The sequence below is a fragment of the Gobio gobio genome (assembly GCF_949357685.1).
Source record: "Gobio gobio genome assembly, chromosome: 8".
Lineage (NCBI taxonomy): Eukaryota > Metazoa > Chordata > Actinopteri > Cypriniformes > Gobionidae > Gobio > Gobio gobio.
In genome coordinates this window covers 39,379,937-39,405,365 of record NC_137114.1, presented here as the reverse complement: position 1 = coordinate 39,405,365, position 25,429 = coordinate 39,379,937, and the positions used below count along the sequence as shown (strand labels likewise).

At 37.2% G+C, this 25,429-nt stretch overlaps 1 protein-coding gene across 1 annotated transcript in view; it reads right to left on the bottom strand.

Moving 5' to 3' along the window:
* The window catches only part of traf4a (tnf receptor-associated factor 4a), a 54,080-nt gene that overhangs the window by 4,992 nt on the left and 23,659 nt on the right, over window positions 1-25,429 (bottom strand). Inside the window, exons 2-5 of the mRNA XM_079823576.1 lie at window positions 11,057-11,108; window positions 5,293-5,397; window positions 3,794-3,955; window positions 740-901 (exon numbers count right to left, since the gene is read on the bottom strand). Coding sequence (XP_079679702.1) covers window positions 740-901; window positions 3,794-3,955; window positions 5,293-5,397; window positions 11,057-11,108 — 481 coding nt within the window. The remainder of the gene's footprint in view (window positions 1-739; window positions 902-3,793; window positions 3,956-5,292; window positions 5,398-11,056; window positions 11,109-25,429) is intronic.

The window sequence follows — 25,429 nt, the reverse complement described above, 5'->3', positions numbered from 1 at the left end:
CTTGAAAGTGGTATTTGCGTAGGCTGTCAATGGAGGGAGAGAAAGCTCTCACATTTCATTAAAAAGATTGTCATTTGTGTTCTGAAGATGAACAAAGGTCTTACGGGTTTGGAACGGCGTGAGGGTGAGGAATTAATGACTAAATTGGGTAAACTAACCCTTTAATATGCTTAGTAGGCTATCATTCTTTTAGCTTAGCAACATGCTAACATCAAAATCCAGAAAATCACTGCAAAGCACTATTTGTTTGATTTGCTTCTTATGTAGAGAACTCCATTTTGGTCACTTATGAAGTTCCATGACAGATGTAGCGAGGCAGTGCACTAGGTTTTGGAACAGAGCTAGTTTGTGTGTTAGCCTAGCTGCTGAATCTCACAGTGTTTTCAGGATGTATATCTCTATGTGTGTGAACGCAGGTGTTATGAAAAGAAGCAAGGCCAGTCCAAGCTGTGGTTGGCACCAAACCTAGAATCTAGAATGAAAGCCAGTATTTATGTAGTCACAGGCCCACTGCCATCCCACCCTGCGGAGCCTCAAAACCCCTTTAATTCACCACTGAGCGGCTACTGTTCCATTAGCACCCTGCGTTGGACGCGCACACAGAAAAGTCAACAAGCAAACACTATTTGTATCCATTTTTCTGTCATACAGATGCAAGACCACAGCTGAAGGCCGTCACAGTCTAAGTCAAAGCACTGAATGATTTGGGTGTTGAGGTTTGCTGTGGCGTGTCACTCACCTGGATGGTGTCGAAAACAAACTCTTTTCCGCAGTACTTGCAGGGCTGCGTGCGTTTGGGGCATTCGGTCATGGTGTGCTGGGATAATAGTCTCCTCATCATTCTCGCGCCACACTTGTTCTCGCAGTACACGCTCTCCTGCGGACAGATGCCCTGGTGGTTCTGAGGGATGAGAAAGGAGATGTGAGAGGAAGAAAAGAGAAACTAGAAGTGCTTGCAAAGTAAACCAGTGTTGAAGATTTAGGTTCTGGATAAATGAAATGATCTGCTTTGTCGCTGTCGTCAACCATCAACACCCATCCCAACACAGTCTTTACAGGGCCCATAGATGGTACATCAATGGTTCCATGAAGAACCTTTAACATCCATAGAACATTTCCATTGCACAAAAGGTTGTTTATAGTGGAATTCTTCAGATTATTACAAAGTTCTTCACACAATACTCTTAAAAATAAAGGTTCCATAAGTGTTTTTTGCAGTGATGCCATAGAGGAACCAAAATAACCTTTACATGAACAGATCTTTAAAGAACCATTTTGTTCTTAGTGTGAAGAACATTTGAATAATCTTAAGGAATCCACTAAAAAGAACCTTTTGTGCAATGGAAATGTTCTATGGATGTTAAAGGTTCTTCATGGAACAATAAAAGCCAATAAAGAACCTTTATTTTTAAGAGTGAAGAAAAAAAAAATATTTTAAGAACTGTTCCATGAAGGTTCTTTGTGGAACCCAAATTGTTACTTAATGGCACATCTATTGAACCTTTATTTTTTAGAGTATATAATCAAATGCCAAAAAAGTAAGAACTCGAGGAATCATGCACGTATTGTTGGGCCTCATAATGAAACTTTCGTAGTAATTGGCGCATAAAATGGACCTTTACAAAAACTCTCCTCCAGATTCACAAACGCTTCGTATACCACGGATTCGGTAGTTAAACGTGTGTATATTAATGAATTCCAAACATTCGGACATGCATGCACGCTCATTCATAATTAGCATAATCCCACCCATGAGTTACAACTGCAAATGACGTGGCCAGGAACGCTGTGGAATCTTCTTGAATTCTTTCTCAGGTTTGGCTCCAGTATTCTGCATAAATGCTAAAGAGACTAACTGACCATATGCCTAGCAATAAATATTTATACAAAGCATTTTTAGCCAGCTAAAAAACGCCTGCTGCTCTTCTGAAAACGGTGGTGGCGCTTGAAAGCGCTTTTCAAGGGCAGCGTTTTTCCAGCTGAGATACTTTGGTTGCTATGATACAGAATATCCATGGCAGTAATGTGTTACTACTACCTGATTATATTACTGAATATTAAAAATGCAGTAAAAAGCAGTATTAACTTCTCCATTATTGTTGTTCAGTCGGTGTGCAAGTGGGATGATTTGTCGGTGTAGTTTTTGTCCCGCCCCTCCTCCACTGTGATTGGACAGCCTGGTAAAAAGTGACAGTGACGAGCGCTGCCTATTACCCAACATTGAACAGTAAAAAAATAAACTCTTTAAATATTATTATGGTACATAGTGCATCAAAATGCAATGTCATCAGTTTGCCTAAATTTGAACATATAAATGTTCAAATGTTTTACGCACCATTTACACGTGGTAGGGAGCAGGTGTAAATTTCTTTAGTACCAACTAACATTTTGAAAATACGAACATTTTCATGACTCCGAAAATTTACGAACGATTTACACACACATTCGTTCTGCTCGTGTTTCATGAATGAGGCCCACTGACTTTGCAAACGCTCACAGAGAAAAATTGAGCATTATACAGTACATTACACGCCACACTAACAAACTTTCAAGTTGTTCCAAACACAAACTCACGCAGAATCATGCAATTCCTTGCTAGGAGATGAATGACAGATGTTAACAATATGTGTTCTAAAATCGGCTTCAAATAACAAACATGTTTGAAATCTTCTGACTGGATGGAGTCTGAAGCAAAAAACATTGGAGTCTGTGCCAATCATACATTATACGATACTCTGTGAAACTTCAGGCAACTATGACTGCCCAAAATCTGCAGACTGGCTGTGACGTTAGACAACTAGTGTAGACTCTCCCAAAAGTCATGTAGTGTATTATAGCCTTAACTATAATGTTTGTGTAATATCATATCCGTCTTGCAAACAATTTAATGGCGCAAAGAGACAAAATATCACCACTGGCTATAAAGTGGCAAATCCCAAATAAAATGGTTCTTTAATCATAAACGGTCACAATTTAGTGCAATTTTGCAGCCTACCCACGGCACACAATAGAAAGATCCCCATAAAATGTAATTAAAAGGCTTAAATTCCTCTTTTATACATTGTGAGGTTTGTATTACATGTATAAAAATAGGAGTGGCACTATATTAGCAAACAACCCCAGTCCTTGTGCTACTACGATAGCAAGCTGCCAATTTTCTAATTACGAATTCTTAGAGTTCACACATTGCGAAATTACACCATGGTGAGAACCACACAATCCATATGATAGAGCACACACTCACAGTAATCAAATAAGAAAGCTAATACGCTAATGCATCCAAAAGGCTAATATTCCAAACAGGGATGAAGTTAGCGTGATATCACCCTGGTTCCCTCAACAAAAGCCAATAGGATTTTTCCATTGACATTTGGATAATTGTAGAAAATTAGCTCTGTGACCGACAAAGGTTTATAATTTTTTTACACATTTTGTTCATCAAGATAATCTTCGCAAATTAACATAAGTCTAAATGCAGTTGGCAGAAGTAAAGAACTATTCCAATCTTCCAAAAAAAGTATGAGTTAGAATAGAGCGCGAGTATGAATGTGACAACCTCTGTAGTCCCATTTAGCCACTTGATAGTTAGTATGTTTTTTTCTTAAATTGCTAATGCATTCTGCCATAGTATAAAATGTGAAAATATTTTGAGCTTGTGTTAACCTCAAAAACTTTAGACTTCAGAACGACAGAACCGGATGTGCTAAAATGCTTGTTTACAGGTTTAAGGACTCTACAACTGGCCTGCGACACTCTATAACAATCTGTCTTGGACGTGGTTTTGACGTGGTACCTCATAGGCCTCTCCTGTGAACTCGCTCCCGCAGAACTCGCACTTGACCTTGCGCTTGGGGCAGTCGTGCTGCAGGTGTTCGGGTAGGTCTCTGCGCGTCAGCTTGACGGAGCAGCGGTTGGGACAGGGGATCACGTTGAAGGCGCAGGTCGTGAAGTGGCTCTGGGAAAGAAACAGACAAGTATGATTTATAGTGATTTAATTTATGATGACATAATTTTTCATTTAGGGTGAAACATCCCTTTAACACAGCAACACATTCAAATAAATCAACGCTAGCTAGCAGACAATAGAGGGTATGCATTGACCTCACTTTCCCGTCGGAACACGCCCCTTCAGCCGGGACTGAGTGACAGAAGAGCTGCTGCAGGGCTGGATTTAATAGGGGAAAACGTGAGTAAAACAAACATTTATCAGTTTAAACTAAAGGTTGGACTCGATATGGTGTTCCTTACAAATTACCAAAGATCCGGTGATCTATAGATATTGACATGCAGCCAGGAATCGTGTTTTCCTGACATTTATATGAGCCTGATTTCGATACGTAAATATTTATCACAATTTCGAGAGTGAATCCCGCATTTATAAACGGATGGGCCTATGTATTGAAGCGTGTATGTGGCTGCTTGTCAACAATGGAAAACAAAAGTTTATTTCTCATTCTAAATATACTGTATTATAGGCCTATTCATTCTTTTTTTAAATCGCCTAGACAGCAGCAAAGAGTGCTCCCTTTATAATCACTCAAATCTGTGATTCATACAATGAACTCAATCTCACAAAGTTCCGTTATATTAATCAGTGAAGCTCACTACACAATGAATCTTCTATTTACATAATGTCTACACTTTGTTAGAAAGGATTAGCGCGCATGCAGAACTCAACAATGGACAAAAACTCGAGCATTGAGTGGATTCTAACTTAAACACATGTGATTGGCCCTTGCGTTCAAGAAATCAACAAACATATCTGTGATTAGCTACATTATTCCGAAGCGAAAACACATTGGAAATTGATGAGCGCAAATACAGATACACGCCGGATCTTTTGCCAACTCTTTTTCTCTAATAATATGCTATTATTATGAAGAAAACAGATCTTAGACCAGCAGTTATGGGCAACTTTTCCCTCTAAAAGTGATCAGTAGGAGAAGCAGCAGGCAGCAAGTGGTTTGAGAGAGAAGATTACATGCTATCAAGTCCGTCTCCCTCGGTACAGAGGGGGGCACAGGGATGTCCATGGGGGGGCAAGACTCCCCGACTTCCCCTCTGGCGCCGGGCCTGGTTTTGTGTGTTTTTTGCAACATTCACGCTGGAAACCTCTCAGTCTTTTTGCCACTCAGTGGGTGTAGGCGCAGTCACTCCGGCTGGCAGTGATAGTCACGTGCATACCCTCTATACTGCCATTGCAAGCAGATGCTATGTTAGGGGACTACTATTTTTACAAAGCATCAGAAAAAACGACTGGACAAAGAGAATGTGTCATAAAAGCATCATTACCTGTAGCTGTTTCATCTGGCCGGTCCAGCGGCAGCCCTCTTCACTGTGAATACAGCGGATGGCCAGCGCCAGTATCTGCTGCTCCAGCTCAGGGTCAGGATAGATCTATAACACACCATTACACCAAGGACACATTAATCAACGCTGCCTCCTCTCTTAAAACACACTCATATATTAACCACTCAAGGACAGGACAGAGGTCTGGATTTAAACGCTCACTTATTAACTATGGCACAGTATACGCCTGTGGCTTCTCCCACACTAAAAGGGATTGTCTGTTGATATAATTTCAGTTATAGTAACGTCATTCATAAGGATGGGTGTGAATGCTTGAGTACTCGGAAATGACAGCAATGTTTGACCATAAAACACAATAACTGTGCGAGTTTTTAACATTCCACACCAATGAAATCATGTTTATCACATTGGGCAAATTACAATCAGATGTGAGCATCCCTATACTCAAGCCCTGTCCCAAATGGCACCCTAAACCCTTTCGATCTTCCTACTAGTCCGAATTTGTGAGACATAACACCGCTTTGACTGTCGGGAAGAAGCCTGCAGTGCACATCGAGGGAGCATATCAACTGCAAAGGGAGCGTTCGCGAGCACCCTTCTGAATCCTAAAATGACAAATGGGACATCCTACGGTCTCATGGACTTTATGGACACGTGCACATGGCAGCCTTTGTAACTCCACAAGACCAAAAGTGCATATGAAGTGTGCCATTTGGGACAGGGCCTCACTCCGAAGGGCAGAGCACTTGAGGGGACTTTGGAGGGAGCGGGGCACTTGTGTGTCATAAGCCGTTGGAATGCATTAGGTAAAGGGAGCAATGAAAGAGCCAGCAATTTCCTGAATGGATGTTACCACTACAAAGCTAGGAAGCAACAATAGGACTTTCTTATTACTCTACACTAATACAAATAAAAACAAAAAAATATGCTTTATATGTGAGTCTGTGTGTATGTTCCCAATCTGCAGTCAACTTTATAAGTTAATCTTTAAACAAAGCATTAAGCATTTCTTACCTATGGCTATGACACTTTTTAAAACTTCATATGAACAAACCAACTGGAATCATTCTGTTTATATGTTAACTCCAACTCTCCCACCATATCTAGATTTAAAATGAATTGTGAGAATTTGCAACCCTGGGTCACAAGACCATAAACAATTAAATTACGTCCTTGAAGTGACCATTGCATGTTGCCTTCGCTAACGGACTTGTGGAAGGGATTTAGTTGTTCTTTCGTTTGGAACACCCCTACCAATGGCGTCCCCTTCCCGAAGTGCCCTTCAAGGGTGCAAAAACGGCATTTGGAATTTGCCCATTATTTTCAGTGGTATCTTGCAATTCTGACAGATAATTTGAGTCATTACTCAAATGGGTTATGTTAGTTTAGTTGTGTTTTGGTTTTGTTTTCATTGTTCCCGGTCACTTTTTGCTTGAGTTCTTGTTACTAGTTTATCTCCATGGTTTCTGATTGAGTTTCGCACCTGTCTTGTTCTGTTCATTATACCTGTGCGCTTTTAGACCCTCTGTTCTTCCTGTTCATTGTACAATGTTGTCTATGTTATTCTCCTGAGTTTTCGTCTAGTTAAATTAAAGACTGTTGCTTCGTATCTCTTGTGTCGTGCGTTTGGAAAGCCACACCGACTCGTGACAACTTGTCAATGCTAAGGTTCCAAATTCACATATTTTTATGCAGATTTTATCAGATAGAAATTCTGCAAGGAAACTATATAAATAACTAATAATTAAAAATAAGTATAACAACACTAAATAATAAAATACAACAAAAATAAAATAAGTAATCAATAAAATTAGCTTAGAACTTAGATTTGCATTTCTATTTTACATAAATTTTCCTGGAAGTCACAATATTGTTCACTTGGGATAGAAACGGATTATTAAATTCATAACCAGTTTTTGTAATTCCGACACAATTTGAGTCAGCGTGGGGGAAATTCCCTAATATTTAATTGTTTATTGTTCCCGTTGTTTTAGCGCTTTATTTAGTAATTAAATTATTCAAATAAGGTAAAGAAATTAAGCAAATATACCCACAAAATTTGTGAAGTGTTGGATTGCAATCCACATACCGGAATTGGTCTGGTATAAGATATACGTCTGGTTATAATGCTCTTCTCCATCGGTAATCACAATGAATTTGCTGAATTACTGTGGCCATAATCAAAGGAAAATGTACACAAACATCTCTTTTAAGTTAAATTTCATCTACAATCATCTTTAATGAGCATAATTTCTAAAGAAAGATGACCATGTTCTTTTGTAGCCGTTCATAGTCTATGCAAGTTGATGCTTTTATATTGTTTTTCTACATAAATAACAATGATGCAACATCATGAAAAAAAAAATGCAAAGAGTAAAACGTATTTTGAGAGGGACAAAGAATGTTTTGTCAAAAACACAAATGCGCTGCCCCACGATCAAATTCAATTTTCCGGAGATGGATGGCCTCAACTAGAGCCTCGTGAAACGAGTGTGTACACGTGCGGCTGTGTGTGTACGTCGCATCCAGCGGCTATTGCATCTTCCCTTCAGCCATAAAGTCGATGAAGGATGAGACGGCACTCCATCCAATCAGCCCAAATCCGCTGCCGGCAGGATTTACATACACACACAGATCTGCTGTGTTACAGCAGCACGTGAGGCAGCACTGAAGACGTGGCCGTTTGCCACCCATGTCATCCCATACGGAGCCCCCCCCCCTCCCTCACGCTCCCAACCAAACACACACACAAATTAATTTCCATTGACAGATTTTCTGGCATACCAAGATAAAATCTTGCAACCGTGCCATCCTGTCATACGCACTATGAGTCGACGACAGAATAACTAAATATATATAAATGCATATAAAGGCAAATTGTCTCTGCAAAAATAGTTAGTGGCAAGTCTGCATCCTCAATTGCTTTATCAAACTATATCAAGTAGTGGATCAATGTCTGCACTCCAATTGGTTGTTACAGAACCGTGTTGCAACTAATTTGCATAAGTTGGTTAACTTTAGGGCGCTCCATTATCAAATCCCCCAAATTTATTTGTATGCAAATTCTAGGATATTGCATATCAATTCTGCATAGAAACACCAAAATGCAAATCAAATATTAATAAATAAATATTTTCTGTTCTATTTTGCGCCGCTTTTCCCAGAAGTGGGAATTATTCAAAAGTGTGGAGTTGGTAAGATTTCTTAAGATGTTTTTGAAAGAAGTAATTTATTCTCACCAAGGCTGCGTTTATTGGATCAAAACAACAGTAAAAAACAGTCATACTGTGAAATGTTATTACATAAAAAATATCACATAAAATGTAATGTTTTCCTGTGACGCAAAGCTGAATTTTCAGCATCATCAATCACATGATCCTTCAGACATCTGTCTGATTTGCTGCAAGAAATGTTTCTTGAATGTTGAAAACAGTTGTGCTGCTTAATAATTTTGTTATTTCAACTGATGAACAGCAAGTTCCAAAGAACAGCCTTTATTTGAAACCAAAATCTTTTGTAACCTTAAATGTTTTGATCAATTTAATGCAACTTTGCTGAATAAAAGTATTCAATTAATTCAGAAAATCGACTGACCCCACACTTTTCAATGGTAGTGTACTTATTAACTTTATAGTTTTGACAGAGTAGGTATACCAAATGAGACCTGAGACGTGGGGTGAACCCAACCTCAAACACACACACACAGACAGGCACTAAACAAAAGCCCTGCGGAGGTGGATGTGTAATCTGTGGGCGACTGGGCGGCTGTCAGGTCTTTAAAAATTACTGCTTGTGCAATAATTGTGTGTGTTCAGGCCTCATGAGCATCAGACACCCCTCCTGCAGCACTCCAGGCTTTCCAGGATGAGTAGAGTTATCCCCTGACTTCGTGCAAATCACAGTTTCAACGGATTAGTGCGCTAAAGCTCTTTCCAACACAGAACAGGTTTAACTTCGTGCATGTGCCCTTCCAAAAGCGTGTCAAACGCACTGCATGAGAAATTACTCCGATGTTAGAAGAGTTTGCGCAAAAAAACCCCCACAGTAATAGGGCTGAAAGTTGGATAAGTGGGAGATGAAATTATGCCAAAAAATATCAAAAGACTAGTGTTTTGACATCAGCAACAAAAGATTTGGGAAGCATTTTGTGTAATATTGTGCATTTTATCACTGGCAGACAATTTTTAGCTCTCAACCGATCAAATGAAAATCCCTGATTTAGAGTAGCTTTAAAATCACTGTTGTCAAATTCAAGGTACAGTATGTTTATAGAACTCGTAATCTCACTCTCTGAGGCACCACATGAGAAAAATGACTCTTTAAAGAATGCAGACTCTTCTCAGCTCAACTGGACTAATTAACTAAAGAGTAAAATGAAAAATTAGCCAATAGTTTAATTAAAGATTTGCTGAAATTCCTTCTTTAATGTGGCATGTTGTAGATGAACTAAACTGCAGAAGAAAATGATCTAACTGAAATATTGTGCGAAAGGAAATGCTTACAGCGTGGGCTACTGTATTAATATTTAACACCTTCATGAAGAGATTAACCCTTAATCACTTTTTAATGCTCTTTTGTAAACAATTTTGTTAAAAAAATTAACACAATGCACAGCATCCGTTTTTTTACCCTTCCTCTCATTCTTTGGCTAGTGTTACATTATATGATCATGCTACTTTTTTATTTTTAGATCTTTTTTCCCCCATTCTAGTTCTAGAAAGAAAACATATTTTATGGACAATTTTATTTTGGACTATGCACATTTGATGTCCCATTAATCATGATATTCACTGATGCTCCAGAAGGAAACACGAAGCATTAAGAACCGGGGGGTGAAAACTTTTTGAATTTGAAGATCAAGGTAAATTTACTTCATTTGTCTTCCGGGAAACGTGTAAGTATCTTCTGTTGCTTCTGAAGGGCACTAAATGAAAAAATATTGATGACCCCCCGGGATCTTAATGCATCGTGTTTTCTTGTGGAGCATCAACGAATGCTTGAACCGGTTTTTGTGTTTGAGTCCCTCAATTCTCCTCAGTGTGAAAAGATGGATCTTAAAATCATACAGTCACTGCTGGAGAGGGTTCAAAAACAGCAAAAAAGATGCTGGAAAACTGAACAATTTGTTGGACCTGGAGTATTTTTCTGTGTAAACTTTATAGTCTTGTGGACTATATGTATATATACAACTTTTATGTAAAATATCTTATTCAGGGCAGCACTAAATAAAAAAAATAACATGCATTTTTGTATGAGCCCTCTTATTTTGTTGCAATTATTCACATTTCCACAGATTCTGCAAGGGGTGTGTAAACTTGAGCAATATATATATTGCAATTCCATGCAGAAAACCCAAACTGCGCATCAAAGCATCATAAAATCTATTCTGTCATATTCCAAGCCAATCTATGTGTCATCTGCATTTCTTCATTCCTTTCTTTCCTTTCCACATTCCCAGGGAAATGAGTGGCCTGTGGTAGTTCATTAGTGTGATTACTCGGGTGGTTTGAGAAGCGTGGACGAGGGGTGAGCGCCTGGGGCAGTCACTGACTCACAAACAATAGCAGGCTATGTTGACGCATAAGCATTTCGTACACTCTTGCAGAGCCACTGGTGGAAAGTTGTACAGCACGAGGCCCCTGGAACTCCACTGTATAGTGCAGGGATGTAAACGACTGTGAGAGATTGAACTGTAATCTGTTCTACAGCAGAATGCATGAGAGATTAGCGCTGAGTGCATTACTACCTTGGCGTAATCCAGTGGAAGCTGGTCCTCTGGGCACTTGAAGACCCCCTCACTGCAAACAGAAGAAAAGGAGGATATATTTTTAACTTCACTGAACAAATCAGACACAAATAGTTGATTCAGTTCAGGGTTGATACAGTGTAAAAGCAGCTGAAATTAAATAGCGAGGGGAAACTAGATTTTCAGAAGAAAACAGTGGTGAAGCATCAAGTAAAAAGTATAACATATTTGCACATCTTAAACAGCCTTTTCAAAAAGATTTTAATATGTTCTTCCAATGTTTTTTTTTTTTTTTTTACTACAACTATCACGAATAATTAATGCATGTTTTTGGGGGACATTTCACATCCTGAACTAACAGGTCAAATGATCTGATATTTTAAGAGACTTATTGACCTTGACACAGTCATGACAGTCTGCAGGGGTCCCTCTGTGATGTCATTTATGTCTCTGTGAGACATAATAATAAAAGATTGTTAAACTTCATTTTCAAAAATTGTATTCTATTCTTTTTTTCATTGTGAAATCAGGATAGGTGAATCATCCTGATTTCTTTTTATTTATGCCTAAAAAAATACCAGAATTAATACAGAAAAAAATATTTAAAAAACCATGCTCATCACAGAAAATGTACATTTTGGCTTTTAGTATGAATATGTTAGCCTTAAAGGGTTAGTTCACCCAAAAATGAAAATTCTGTCATTAATTACTTACCCTCATGTCGTTCGACACCCGTAAGACCTCCGTTCATCTTCGGAACAGAAATGAAGATATTTTAGTTGAAATCTGATGGCTCTGAAAGGCCTCCATTGACACAATGGCACGGTTCACTCTCAAGACCCTTAAAAAGTACTAAAGACGTCGTTACAAAGTCCATCTCACTACAGTGGTTCACTCACTACAGTGGTTACAGTTGCTATTGTCGCCGATTCATAAAGTTATTGTAGAACCACTGTAGTGAGATGGACTATGTAACGACGTCTTTAGTACCTTTTAAGGGTCTTGAGAGTGAACCGTGCCATTGTGTCAATGGAGGCCTTTCAGAGCCATCAGATTTCAACTAAAATATCTTCATTTCTGTTCCGAAGATGAACGGAGGTCTGACGGGTGTCGAACGACATGAGGGTAAGTAATTAATGACAGAATTTTCATTTTTGGGTGAACTAACCCTTTAAAGGATTAGTTCACTTTTAAATAAACTTTTGCTGATAATTTACTCACCCCCATGTCATCCAAGATGTCAATGTCTCTCTTTCTGCAGTCGAAAAGAAATTAAGGTTTTTGATGAAAACATTCCAGGATTTTTCTCCATATAATGGACTTCAATGGGCTCCAAACCGTTCAAGGTCCAAATGACAGTTTCAGTGCAGCTTCAAAGGGCTTTAAATGATACCAAACGATACCAAACGATGAATAAGGGTCTTATCTAGCGAAGCGATCCGTTTCTGCGAGAAACCGAGCAGTATTTATGCTATTGTTTTACCTCTTATCAGACGAACCTGATTATCTCTGAGCTCAGCCATAACTTCCGCTAAGTGAGGTCAAAATACGAGCGTGGTCATAGATATATCGATAGTAGATGCCTCATTCTATTGATCTGTGTCGGCGCTAATGAGGCATCTACGTATACATCTATGACCACGCTCGTATTTTGACCTCACTTAGCGGAAGTTATGGCGGAGACTGATCGTTTCGCTAGATAAGACCCCTATTCATCGTCTGGTATCGTTTGGTATCGTTTAAAGCCCTTTGTTGCTGTACTGAAACTGTAATTTGGACCTTGAACCGTTTGGAGCCCATTGAAGTCCATTATGTGGAGAAAAATCCTGGAATGTTGTGCAGAAAGAAAGACATGGACATCTTGGATGACATGGGGGTGAGTAAATTATCAGCAAAAGTTTATTTCAAAGTGAACTAATCCTTTAAGGTTATCTATAAAGGTAGTGTGCTCCAAAACAAAACGCATTTGGAAGATATACGCATTCAAAACTTACATCCTTTCAAAACTTAAAAGCTTCTCATCAGATTTTCTGTCCAATCGAATTGCTCTCTAGAATCTAAAGCGTCCCGCCCACTACACTATACAGTAAATAGACGCTGAAGCTGCGGCTGAAATCGGTCACTTGTTCATGCAATTACCATTTTCTACATGGTGAATGGCACTATATAGGGGATAGGGAACGATTCAGACAGTGTATATTGTTTCCATTGGGGCAAATGAAGTCTGGTTTCGCTTTAGTGTCATTCGAACCTCAGCAGCGTCGCACAGTCTGCTCCGTTCCAGAGACGCGATAGCACAGAGCGGATCATATGCACGAGTTGGCGCAGACCACAAATCATATCAGACCCATTTGAATTCTGCACAGAATGCTGTATTTTAAAGCGAGACCGGAGGAGAGACAGTTAGACAGACTCGTCATTAGAAACAGCACTAACAAGTAGAAGAGATAACACCAACATAAATTACACACTTTTCAAACTACACATCCTCAGCATGATTATGATCACTGTTTTACTATCATATAAAATCTAAAGGAGGAATCTATTAAACTGTAGCTGTAATAAGCTGTCAAATGCGGCTCGGGCGAGCTCAACGGCCTAATAAACTAAACGCGTTTGGCTATTTAAAAAAAAAAACGAGGAGGAGCTGCTCGATATGTCCCGCCCTGTCTTCCTGTTTCAGTGGAAATTCCGTCAACACATTGAATAACGCTGTGTGTTTCAAGGCACTTCAGCGGGACTTTAAGATATTGTATGCATGAATTGCATTTTAAAGTATATTTGAATAAATTAATAGACGAGACAAAAAATGAGCGCTATTATGCCGGACAAACGGTGCAAGAGGATTTACACTTAGGACTAGGGGTTTGTTCAAATCACTTACTTTAAGTATCCGCACCAGTAATAGTGAGTCATGCCTTGGCAAGCACCACTAAACATTGCCTTTCAGTCTGACTGGAGGAGTGCCCTAATCTGGGCTCTTCGCCCCCTCCCCTTTTTTTTTTTTACTAGGATGAAGGTTAATTATGTACCCTAGTTGTGAACCGCTTACAACAACGCCAAAAGGAGCCGAGAGAAAGACGCTGTGGTGGGACATGAAGAAGAAAAAGGAAGACATGAGATTTAGCCCGGCTGTAAGGCGACCAGCTGAGAGGGGCGTCGTGCCTCATTAGCGGGGCCCCTCTGGCAGCATGGGCCGTCCAGAACACTGATGTCACCATGAAATATTCACATGGTAAATAATGAAAGTGACTGCAGATAGCACTGAGGGGCGCAGGGGGAGGGTGTGCGTTTGTGTGTGTGTGTCATTGTGTCCTACTGTACAGCACTGTTATTTACATAAAACGAATCCAAAAGGACCATCTGTGGAAGCGGTCCCGAGAGATGTGTTAATACGGCCCCTCAACTGCCTGTTACTGCCTACAGACAGTATATAGAGGCCATTTAACAGTGCTTATGAATGTGCCATTTTATTATTTACACTGATCAGGCATAATATAATGGCCTAATAATGTGTTGGTCCCCCTTTTGCTCCGTGGTCCAGTTCTGATGTGCCCACTGTTGGCGCTTTCGGCGGTGGACAGGGGTCAGCATGGGCACCCTGACTGGTCTGCGGCTATGTAGCCCCATTCACAATAAACTGCGATACACTGTGTATTCTGACACCTTTCTATCAGAACCAGCATTAACTTCTTGGGCAATTTGAGCTACAGTAGCTCGTCTGTTTGATCGGACCACACGGGCCAGCCTTCACTCCCCACGTGCATCAATGAGCCTTGGCCGCCCATGACCCTGACGCCAGTTCACCACTGTTCCTTCCTTGGACCACTTTTGATAGATACTGACCACTGCAGACCGGGAACATCCCACAAGAGCTGCAGTTTTGGAGATGCTCTTATTCAGTCGTCTAGCCAACACAATTTGGCCCTTGTCAAACTCGCTCAAATCCTTACTCTTGCCCATTTTTCCTGCTTCTAACACATTAACTTTGAGGACAAAATGTTCACTTGCTGCCTAATATATCCCACCCACTAACAGGTGCCGTGATGAAGAGATAATCAGTGTTATTCACTTCACCGGTCATAATGTTATGCCTGATCTGTGTGTATACTTTTATAGTATTTAATAGTATTTTAAATTAACTTGAAATTATTATATTTTCAGTCATTTCGATTTTAGTTTAAAGCTAGGGTAGCAATTTCACAGATATTAGCAATAGCAAGCTAGACAGCTACAACATCTCCATTGATGGTTCACCTCAAATAATAAGAATATGTCACATGGCGTGGACTGTCCCGGGCTGATTGGGGGCCAGATGGAAAGGGTTTAACGCCTGAGGTGACGGCAGCCACATCCATTAAGGTCAGTGTGTCAGTAGGTCTGCAATTAATACAACAGGCTTCAACAAAAAAGTCAATCAATTACCCACCAGAGGCAGACCTACTAATGCAAATGCATGCTGGACTATATTACTAGAGCATCAACGCGGTTCCATTGGGACTGTTCAGCCTTTCAGATGCGCTCTGATTTACAGCGGAGTACTGCCCCTTGACTGGTGAACAAATATGAGACAGAGAGAGAGGTGGGGAAGGTAAACTGGATGCTCTCATTCTTACCATGTAAATGAATGACTTGAGAGGAAGAGAAACCCAGCAGGTATACATTCATCTGCTGAACGCCTCTAATTCGGATTGACTGAGGCACTGACTCATTTGTTAAGACTCATCACTCTGCATCAGCGCTGTATTAGTGTTAGCGTGAGGAGGACGACGTCAGCAAATGCATTTCATCTTCAATGCTAAGGCAAGTATGAAAGAAACCCTTCAAAATCCTTGATGCTTGGCCCCTTCTCTTTGCTTTGAAAGCCTTGCATGAAGGAACCTCTCACATGGCTTTCTCTTAACTTTACAAAGAGTGCCGAGTTGACAGATTTGAGTTGAAGGGATAGTTCACGTAAACATGAAAATGCCATCATTTAGTCACCCTAATTTTACTCCAGACCCAACAATTATTCACACTTGCACATATACAAACTTGCCACATCGAAATACAAAGGGTAATATTTTCAAGTAAATAAATTGCACACCTTTACATTTCAATGCTCCTCGTACAAAAAACTTACATTTAGGACTGTCAAAGTTAATGTATAATGTAATAATTAAATATGTTTAACACAATATTATAAGATATTTATTATAATAGTACTGGTTCATTTTGCTTTCTAAATACAGCCCTAGTTTTAAATTGTAAGTAGTAAAAACGAATCTACACACACTGTGTGTGTGTGTGTGTGTGTGTGTGTGTGTGTGTGTGTGTGTGTGTGTGTGTGTGTGTGTGTGTGTGTGTGTGTGTGTGTGTGTGTGTGTGTGTGTGTGTGTGTGTTTTTGTGATTTATGAGGACACAAATTTGTATAAATGACACAGGTATTACACTGGTATTACGACGTAAACATTTAATATGTCCTCATATTTAAAATAGCTTTAAAAACATACTAAACAATGCTTTATTAAAATGCAGAATGTTTCCTGTGATGGGTAGGTTTAGGGGTAGGGGTGTAGAATGTACAGTTTGTACAGTATAAAAACCATTACGCCTATGGAATGTCCTCATAATGTAGTTGCACCAACGTGTGTGTGTGTGTGTGTGTGTGTGTGTGTGTGTGTGTGTGTGTGTGTGTGTGTGTGTGTGTGTGTGTGTGTGTGTGTGTGTGTGTGTGTGTGTGTGTGTGTGTGTGTGTGTGTGTATTTAATACCAGTTAGGGTCAGTTATTTTTCTTCTATTGAAAGTTAATATTTTGTCGGCGGCATATTTTGCTTCGGGCATCCTGAGTTCAAGTCCCGACTCGTGGAACTTTCCTGTTCCTGTTCCCGTCCCCCTCTTTCTCTCTGTCTCTCCAACTTTGCTTCCTGTCATCTAACTGTCCTGTCATAAAGTAAAAAACGGCACACAAAAAAAAAAAAGGCAAATAAAATAAAATAAATAAATGATATATATGAAAGCAAGGATTTGTTAACTCGTTTAAGCAGCACAACCGTTTTTATCATTGATAATATAATATAAAGAAATGTTTTTTGAGCAACAAATCAGCATATTAAAATTATTTCAAAAGGATCATGCGACTAGTAGTACTGGAGTAATGATGCTGAAAATTCAGCTTTTCCTATTCAAATAGAAAATATTTGTTTCAATTACAATACTATTTCACAATATTACTGATTTTACTATATTTTTGACCAAATAAATGCAGCCCTGGTGAGCATTAAAGACTTCTTTCAAAAACACTTATCAACTCCAAACCTTTGAACGGTAGTGTATATAATATAATTAATATAATATACTATAATACACACAGTGTGCTTCTAAGTTGTGAGCAATGGGGCAAATAAGTGAAAGCTCAGTTTCCTCCAGCACACAGGCCGGCCTGACAGATGCTCCGCTAGAAAGACGACCAATCGAGACGAAGGCCCATGTGCTGTAACAGCAGGACAGACGAGACTGCCTGCAGGCTAGTTACATATTCATGTCTGTCCCCCTTCACCTAACACAGAGCTACAGTCCTCTGATCTCTCCTTGAACGTCATCTTCTGCATCCCGTGGGCACATTAGGGTCAGATATGCAGTATTCACGGAGCTGTTCACTTCTCATCAATGATTCTTGATTGCCTCCCAAGCTCCTTAAAATCACTGCCATGACCTGCAGGTCAGATTAGTAAGCCGTGCTAAAGTGATATAAATGAGGACAGGCGTCACAACACTGCGCTCGCACCTTCTACATAGCCTTTGACAGGCAGGCCACCGGGAAGTGACCAATCGCTGTGGAGAAAGCTCAACAAAGGGAACCTTAGAAAGGCGGAGAGCGAATCGGATTGCCTTCTTTATGAAGAAATATCTCTCTCGTTCTGTAACAGAATTGTATGGAGGTCTAGTCATCGATTCAACAGACATGAATAGTAAGTGCACTTGAATATGGCTAAATGAATCCCTGCCCTTGAGAAGTGCACTCTATGTTCATTTGGACAGAGGAAACCAGAATTGTGCTGTCTTAAATCTTACAAAAGATTTTTTTGTTGTTCATTTCACTACTAACTTTTCTATGAATGCCATTTTCCATCTCAGTCCAAAAATAGAAAAAAGGATAGACTATTTCTCATACTTTCATCATATCTCACAATAACTTTATATCTCACAGTAGCTTTTTTCCTCATAATTATGACCCTCTTATTTCTTAGTTTGCTTTATTTCAGACATTTGTTACTTCTTGCATTTGCATTTTTCTCCTAATTGCGACTATTTCTCATGATCATAACTTTATTTCTCATAATTCTTAGCCTGACGTCGTCATACTCAGATTCTAGTCATAATATGAGTCTGCTCCTGCTCCATTGGGCTGTGATTATGAAGCGTTTCAACCGAACCAGGAAAGAAAATGCCTCTTCACTCAATTGGATAGACCTACAACCAATCAGAGCAATGGAGTAAGTGGACCTCAAATTGAGCAATGGACCTCAAATGTTGTGGACGGGCCTAAGTTCGGCTGGCATCCAGGCTACATAATTCTCACTTTATACATCACAATTGGGACTTTCTTTCTTATTGCCTCTGTATATCTCACAACTGCGACTTTCTTAGATTTGCAACTATTTCTTGTAATTGCACATTTATTTCGTTTTCACTTTATTTGTCAGATTTGCGACAATTTCATTTCTCATACACTGAAAAAAATGATTCGTTGAATTTACTAAATGTTTTAATCGTAAGTGGTCGCTATCAATTTATTATCTCAATTTAAACAAAAACACAAGCAATTCCCATAAAACTAATTAATTTTTTTAAATTAAAAACAAAAAACAAAATTTAAATTATTTAAACGAGCACAAATTAATTATGCTTAATTTAATCGGCCATAATAATTTTTTTCAGTGTACTTTTTTCGTAATTGTCAGTTTAGATCTCACAATCGCAACTATATTTCATGTAAATATAATTGACTATTTTTTTGTAATTCCGACATTTTTTATCACACAATGTGACATCTCACAACTACAACAATCTCACATTTATGACTTTATTTCTCATAATTCCCACTTTATTTCTCATTTTTACTTTATTTGCTCACATTTGCGTCTTTCTCGTAATTGTGTCATTTTATATCTCGTAATTATCACTTGATTTCTTGTAATTGTATCTTTATATCTCGGAATGTGACTAGCCTACATCTCATAATTGCGGCTTTCACAAATGTATGACTTTTTCCATAATTGCACATTTATTTCTCAATAAATTCACATAATTGCGACTTTATTTTTTAGCAATTATCACTTTATCTGTCACTTCAGATCTTACAACAGCAACTTTTTTTTATGTAACTGCGACTTTATATCTCACAATTTGTGACTTTCTTTATTTCTTGTAATTGCAGCTTTATGTTCCACCCTCATTCCTGCTCTCTCTTCCCAATTATCTACCGTTCATGCTTTACTTTCTCCATTAACACAGTGAAAAGGCACAGAAAAGCACTTTTTTAACCTACGAAGGCAGTAAAGTTTCCATCTTGACATTTAGGATGGACAATGGTGTATCAGATCACTCCACCCACCTGACTGTGAAGATCGCAAACCTCTGCAGGTCAGCACAACACCGTGACTGCTTTTAGATTGTGAGGGCTTGACCATCATAAATCTGCCATGCCGGTTGGCTTCACAACACTGCAGGAGCTGAGCACTTAACACCAGTACTTAACTGTTACTTACTCACTGCTGCCTACCGTTTTCATTGAATGTCCTAGCCATTATTCATGTAATTTTCCATAACCGCGTCAAATAATCTTGACCTTAATACAAAACATTGCAGATATGCTTTAATATGCACTTATAATGCAAAGGAGAAGCTGAATCAACTGTAAATTTCTGATGACGCACTCAGAGGAAGTGTGTGGTGGTGTCTGGCACAACTCTGAAAACGCAATGGTGGGCAACAACCTGTCAAATTCTGTGCTGCTATGTGACACAAGTTGCATCATGGGTCACACGGGTTCATGCTTACGCAAAACCCTTCAGTTTTTCTCCTCACTTTTCGCATCACTCTCGCCGCTGACATTGTTGAGACAATCTGTGATTCACACAATCCCCCGTATTCAAAGGTTAGCAAAATATCAGTCTTTTTTAGAAATGTTATATTACTACCATAATCTACATTATAAATAATAAAAAAAAATTAAAATGAGATAACCAGTGTTATTCACTTTACCTTATTATTGGTCATAATGTTATGCCTGATCGGCATATATGCTGTGCTACTGTAATAATAATAATGATCATATTTCTATTTTTATAAAGACAGTATGGAATGTTTCACTGCTTTCTTTCCCTGTGTTCCTGATATTAATCATATTGATGCAGACAACTTCTGAATATATCGTATGTACAAAAATGATCTACAAAAAGAAATGTGCTAAATGTTCTTATTCATACGGATGGCAAGTGTACTTTAAAAAATGCGTGACAGAATGAGGAGAGTGGAAGTCAGAATATTTAATGGGAACGTTTTTTGATGTTCAGAGCTTAATATACTTCATCCATCAGCAATGATGAGGATGCCTAGAGGAGACAGGCATCATTAAACAGTAAAGGTATAGAGCCGCTGTGAAAGAGCAGCAATCTCATAAAAGTACTCCAAACCTCCATATTCTGCTAAAGTCACAACTATTTTTTACTAGACTCGACCTGTGTCCATCAATAAGTTCATCAGCAGGCTTTTAGCATGTCTGTGCCACTAGATGAGCGACTGAACATTTGAAGAACCTCTAATCCTCATACACTATAATGGCCGAAGAGAGATTTTCTGCTTTGCTGACAGTAATGGAAACTGCAGTCAATTGCGATACTGATACAGTGTGACCTCAATGACAATCCATACTTAAATCTATACTCACAATTACTGGAATGACAACAACAGTATTCAGGTAGCAGGAGCTCAGGTACATTTGGACTGAATGTGATTGATTCAAATGAATTTTGAAGGTATGAATTCCTTTTTAGGGAGCACCCAAGTGTATAGAGGCCACTCTATGGGGCAGCCTAACCTTGATTTCAACATCTGAACGGAGCTGTAAGAGGTTTCAAGAGCAAAAGCTCACTCAGGGAGTCTCTTTGTGTAATTGGTTAGAGTACAGATGCATGAGAGAGGCACAGGAAAATCAATTCCATCTCATTAAATGATCTGCACCGGGCCGAGCGGCTCCTATTAGTCCTGATGGAGGAGCCACGCGTTTACCCTCCCCGCCATCATCTCATCCCAGCTCAGTCCAGCAGAACCAACATGTCCAGCTCTGCAGGATTCGGTACTATTTGAAGGTTCAAATACACACATTTGTGGCATTCAAAAAGCAAAAGATGTAAAGCAAAAGAACATCCTCAAAATATTTAAACATTATGAAAGTAAAATGAAATATTCACTCAAATTTGAATTCTGAAAATGTAAAATTATATATATTTTACATAATATATGTGCATATACTCTGTATAATATATTTATATATATATATCTATATATATATATATATATATATACACATACATACATTATATATATATAAATATATATATATATATATATATATATATATATATATATAAATAAATATATACAGACACAAGCATGTATATGTTTAAGAAAAATGTATTACATATATATATAAAATATTTATATTTATACACAATATAAATTGTATAAATACAGTATGCAAATATTTCTTAAACATATACATGAATGTGTGTGTATTTATATATATACATAATAATTATACAGAGTACATGCACATATATTATGTAAACACAAACTTTTATTTTGGATGTGATTAATCGCGATTAATCTTTTGACAGCCCTAATATATATAATATATATATATATATATTTATTTATTTATTTATTTATTACTATATATTAACTATATTATAATATTTTAATAATATAATCCAATAATATAATATTTAATATATATATTTAAAATATATAATTAATAATATCATATATAATTGTTAAATATTCACTCAAATTGTAATTCTGAAAATGTATTTTTAATGAATTTTTTTAATAATCTAATACTTTGATAATATAATACAATGTAAAGTAAAATATAATTTGTAAAGAAAAAAATATAAAAATCTAATCTAATATTTTAATAATATAATATAATAGTTACATTTTGAATCAATCCTGAAAATTTTAAATATTATTTTTATAAAGAAAAATAATCTAATGAAATATTTTAATAATATAACATTTGGACAAATTCTAATCCTGAACATTTTAAATATTTTTTTTTTTATAATGAAAAACAATCTAATGTAATATTTTAATACAATACAATATAATTTTCTTAGATTCACTCAAATTGTAATTCTGAAAATTTTAAATACGATTTGTAATGGAAAAATATGAAAATCTAAATCAAATCTAATATTTTGATAATATAATACAACGTAATTCTTGAATGTTCACTCACACTGTAATGCTGAAAATCTAAAATAGAAGTTGTAATGATATGATTATAATATTTATATATTATTATGATATCTATTTATTATAATATAGATTATAATATCTCATTATATATATATAAATAAATAAATAAATAAATAATGATAATATAATATATAATGATATTATATAATATTTTAATATACATTTTCAAAATTTTCACTCAAATTGTAATTCTAAACATTTTAAATATAAATAAGAAAATAAAATAATTAGTTTAAACCTAATCTATATTTGATATTTTTCACAATTCAATAGGTGTGACTAGTTTTTTTGGCACAGTTATAGGCACTAGCTATCAACAAGGACAATCCTTCAAGGACACACTGGTGTAACAGTGCACACTATAAAATGTGATGGTCCTAAACATCTCCTATAAAGTGTCTCACAAAACACATCCGAGCTAGTGCTGTCCTCCTGATCAGATCCCCGAGAGAGACAGACAGATGTTAAGTAAATGGGGCCTGGCATTAGACCTGGAAGTGGAGAGCCTGGAATGAAAGGTGTCAATCGCGTATAATGCTTCCTGGTGTGCTTTGATGGCGACTTGAAAGAGCAGAAGGGAGAGCCTGATCTCATATGTGAACGTTCAAAGTGGTTAAGGAGCGTTTCTCCATTAGACTTTGCACACATGTGAGAAGGAGACACCGGCCCGTGTAGAGGTGCTAAAAGCTGAAGTCAAGTGCAGATGTGAAATAGCCACAGCCTTTGCTTTTGATGTTCACTCAAAATGTCATCTCCTTTTCTATAGCTTTCTCCCACTTGTTTCACTGTCACTTCCTTTGTTTGCATCTCTCTTTCTCCCTCCTACATAACCACGCATGCATACGTACACGCTGGCGCACACTCATGAAAAATGGCATGAATGGCAAACAAAGTTCCTCCGACGGGCTGCTTTTGCTGTTTAATTACAGACGGCATGGTCTAATTTTAGCGTCCTCAGTAAAGGGCAGATGTTTGCAGAACTTCATCCATGAGAAGGCAAATGCTTTGAGGGGAGGCCGCGACGCTATAGATTCCTGAAGAACGCAAGCACATGACTTCTGTGCTGACAGCTTTATTAAAACAGACACTGTCCATACGCACCAAAGCACTTTGATGTGCCTCCGTGATCCCCCTTTTTAACGCTGTCAAAGGGCATCGCTAACTATCACGATCGGGTAAGACGGGGCACAAGGAAGGCTTTGATGGGGTCAGAGGAATCCGTCTCTAAAAATAACAGAAGATATTAAAGAAGTGTCACACTAATCCCAGATACTGAGAGGACGGATAACCAGCACATCTGATGGATGACTCAGTTTTATGTTAATCCTTAGATTTAAGACACTAGAAAACAGCAGTTCTCCTGAGGATAAATGATGGAGTCTTAAAGGAACAGTTCACCCACAAATGAGAATTCATGTCATAACAAACCCGTTTGACTTTCTTTCTTCCGTGGAACACAAAAGGTGATTTTGACATGAACAATGTACTGGTCAAAATAATGAACGTAAATGAGGACTGGAAAAAAAAAAAAAAATCAAAGTAGCTTTTTATGACTCATGCATTATATCTAAAGGGATAGTTAGAAATGACATCAAACCTGTATGACTTTCTTTCTTCTGTAGAACACAAAGGACGACATATACAGTAATTGTATATACAATGGAAGTCATTGGGGTCCAAAACAACACGGGACGTTTATTGTATGATTTCTCCTTTTATGTTCCACTGAAGAAAGAAAGTCAAACATTTGTGGGTGAACTGTTCCTTTAAATTTTGTTTGAAGAACAGACCAAAATAAGTTGTTTAGTAAGTTTTTCAGGCATTCACCCTTGTTATTCTAGTATTATTTACTAAAAATTTTATTACATTATTAAAAATGTTTAATTATTTTTTTTGATTCGATTTTATTTTTACATTTTAATTGTGTGCTTTTTTTATTATTCATTTTTGTTTTTTGTAAATATTATACTTTTTAAGTTAAATTTTTTTTATTTATGTGCTTCTGTTATTTATTTTATACATTTTTGTTTTTGTAAATATTACTTTAAGTAAAAAAAATCAGCTTTATTTTTTATTTATTTATGTGCTTTTATTATTTTTAATTCATTTTTGCTTTTTGTAAATATTACTTTTTAAGTTAATTTATTTTCAGTTTTATTTTTTATTTATTTATGTGCTTTTATTATTTTTTATACATTTTTGCTTTTTGTAAATATTACTTTTTAAGTGAATTTATTTTCAGTTATATTTATTATTTATTTATGTGTCTATTATTTTTTTATACATTTTTGCTTTTTGTAAATATTACTTTTTAAGTAAAAAAAAGTAAGTTTTTTTTTTATTTATTTATGTGTTTTTTTAAATACATTTTGGGTTTTGTAAATATACATTTTTAAGTTTAATTGATGTTTTTTTATTATTATTTTCAGTTAGTAATTTTAGTGCTTCAATTTAAACTTATTTCAGTTAGTTGCAAAAAAAACAAAACAACAACAATTTTTTTAATTTATTTAGTTTACGTTTCTAATATCTACATTTGAGTTTTTTCAACTTTATTTCAATGAACAAAAATGGTTTAATGCTTTTAGTTTTAGTTAACAACAATAAACCTGATCTGGCCTGATGAGAAAAAGTAGCGATTTCCAATTTGTGAAAGAATCATTCTCTTGAGTTTTGACTTTCGAGTCTTGAGTTGGATCTTTTCAATGATTCAAAAGAGTCGGTCTGAATGATTCATTCATGTTTTGTAGTCTCTGGCTTCACATAGTTTAAAACAATAAGACTGTGTGACTATGAGGAATTTTCACCGTAAATTGCAACATTTTTATAATGTCTCTTGCCTTTATCGC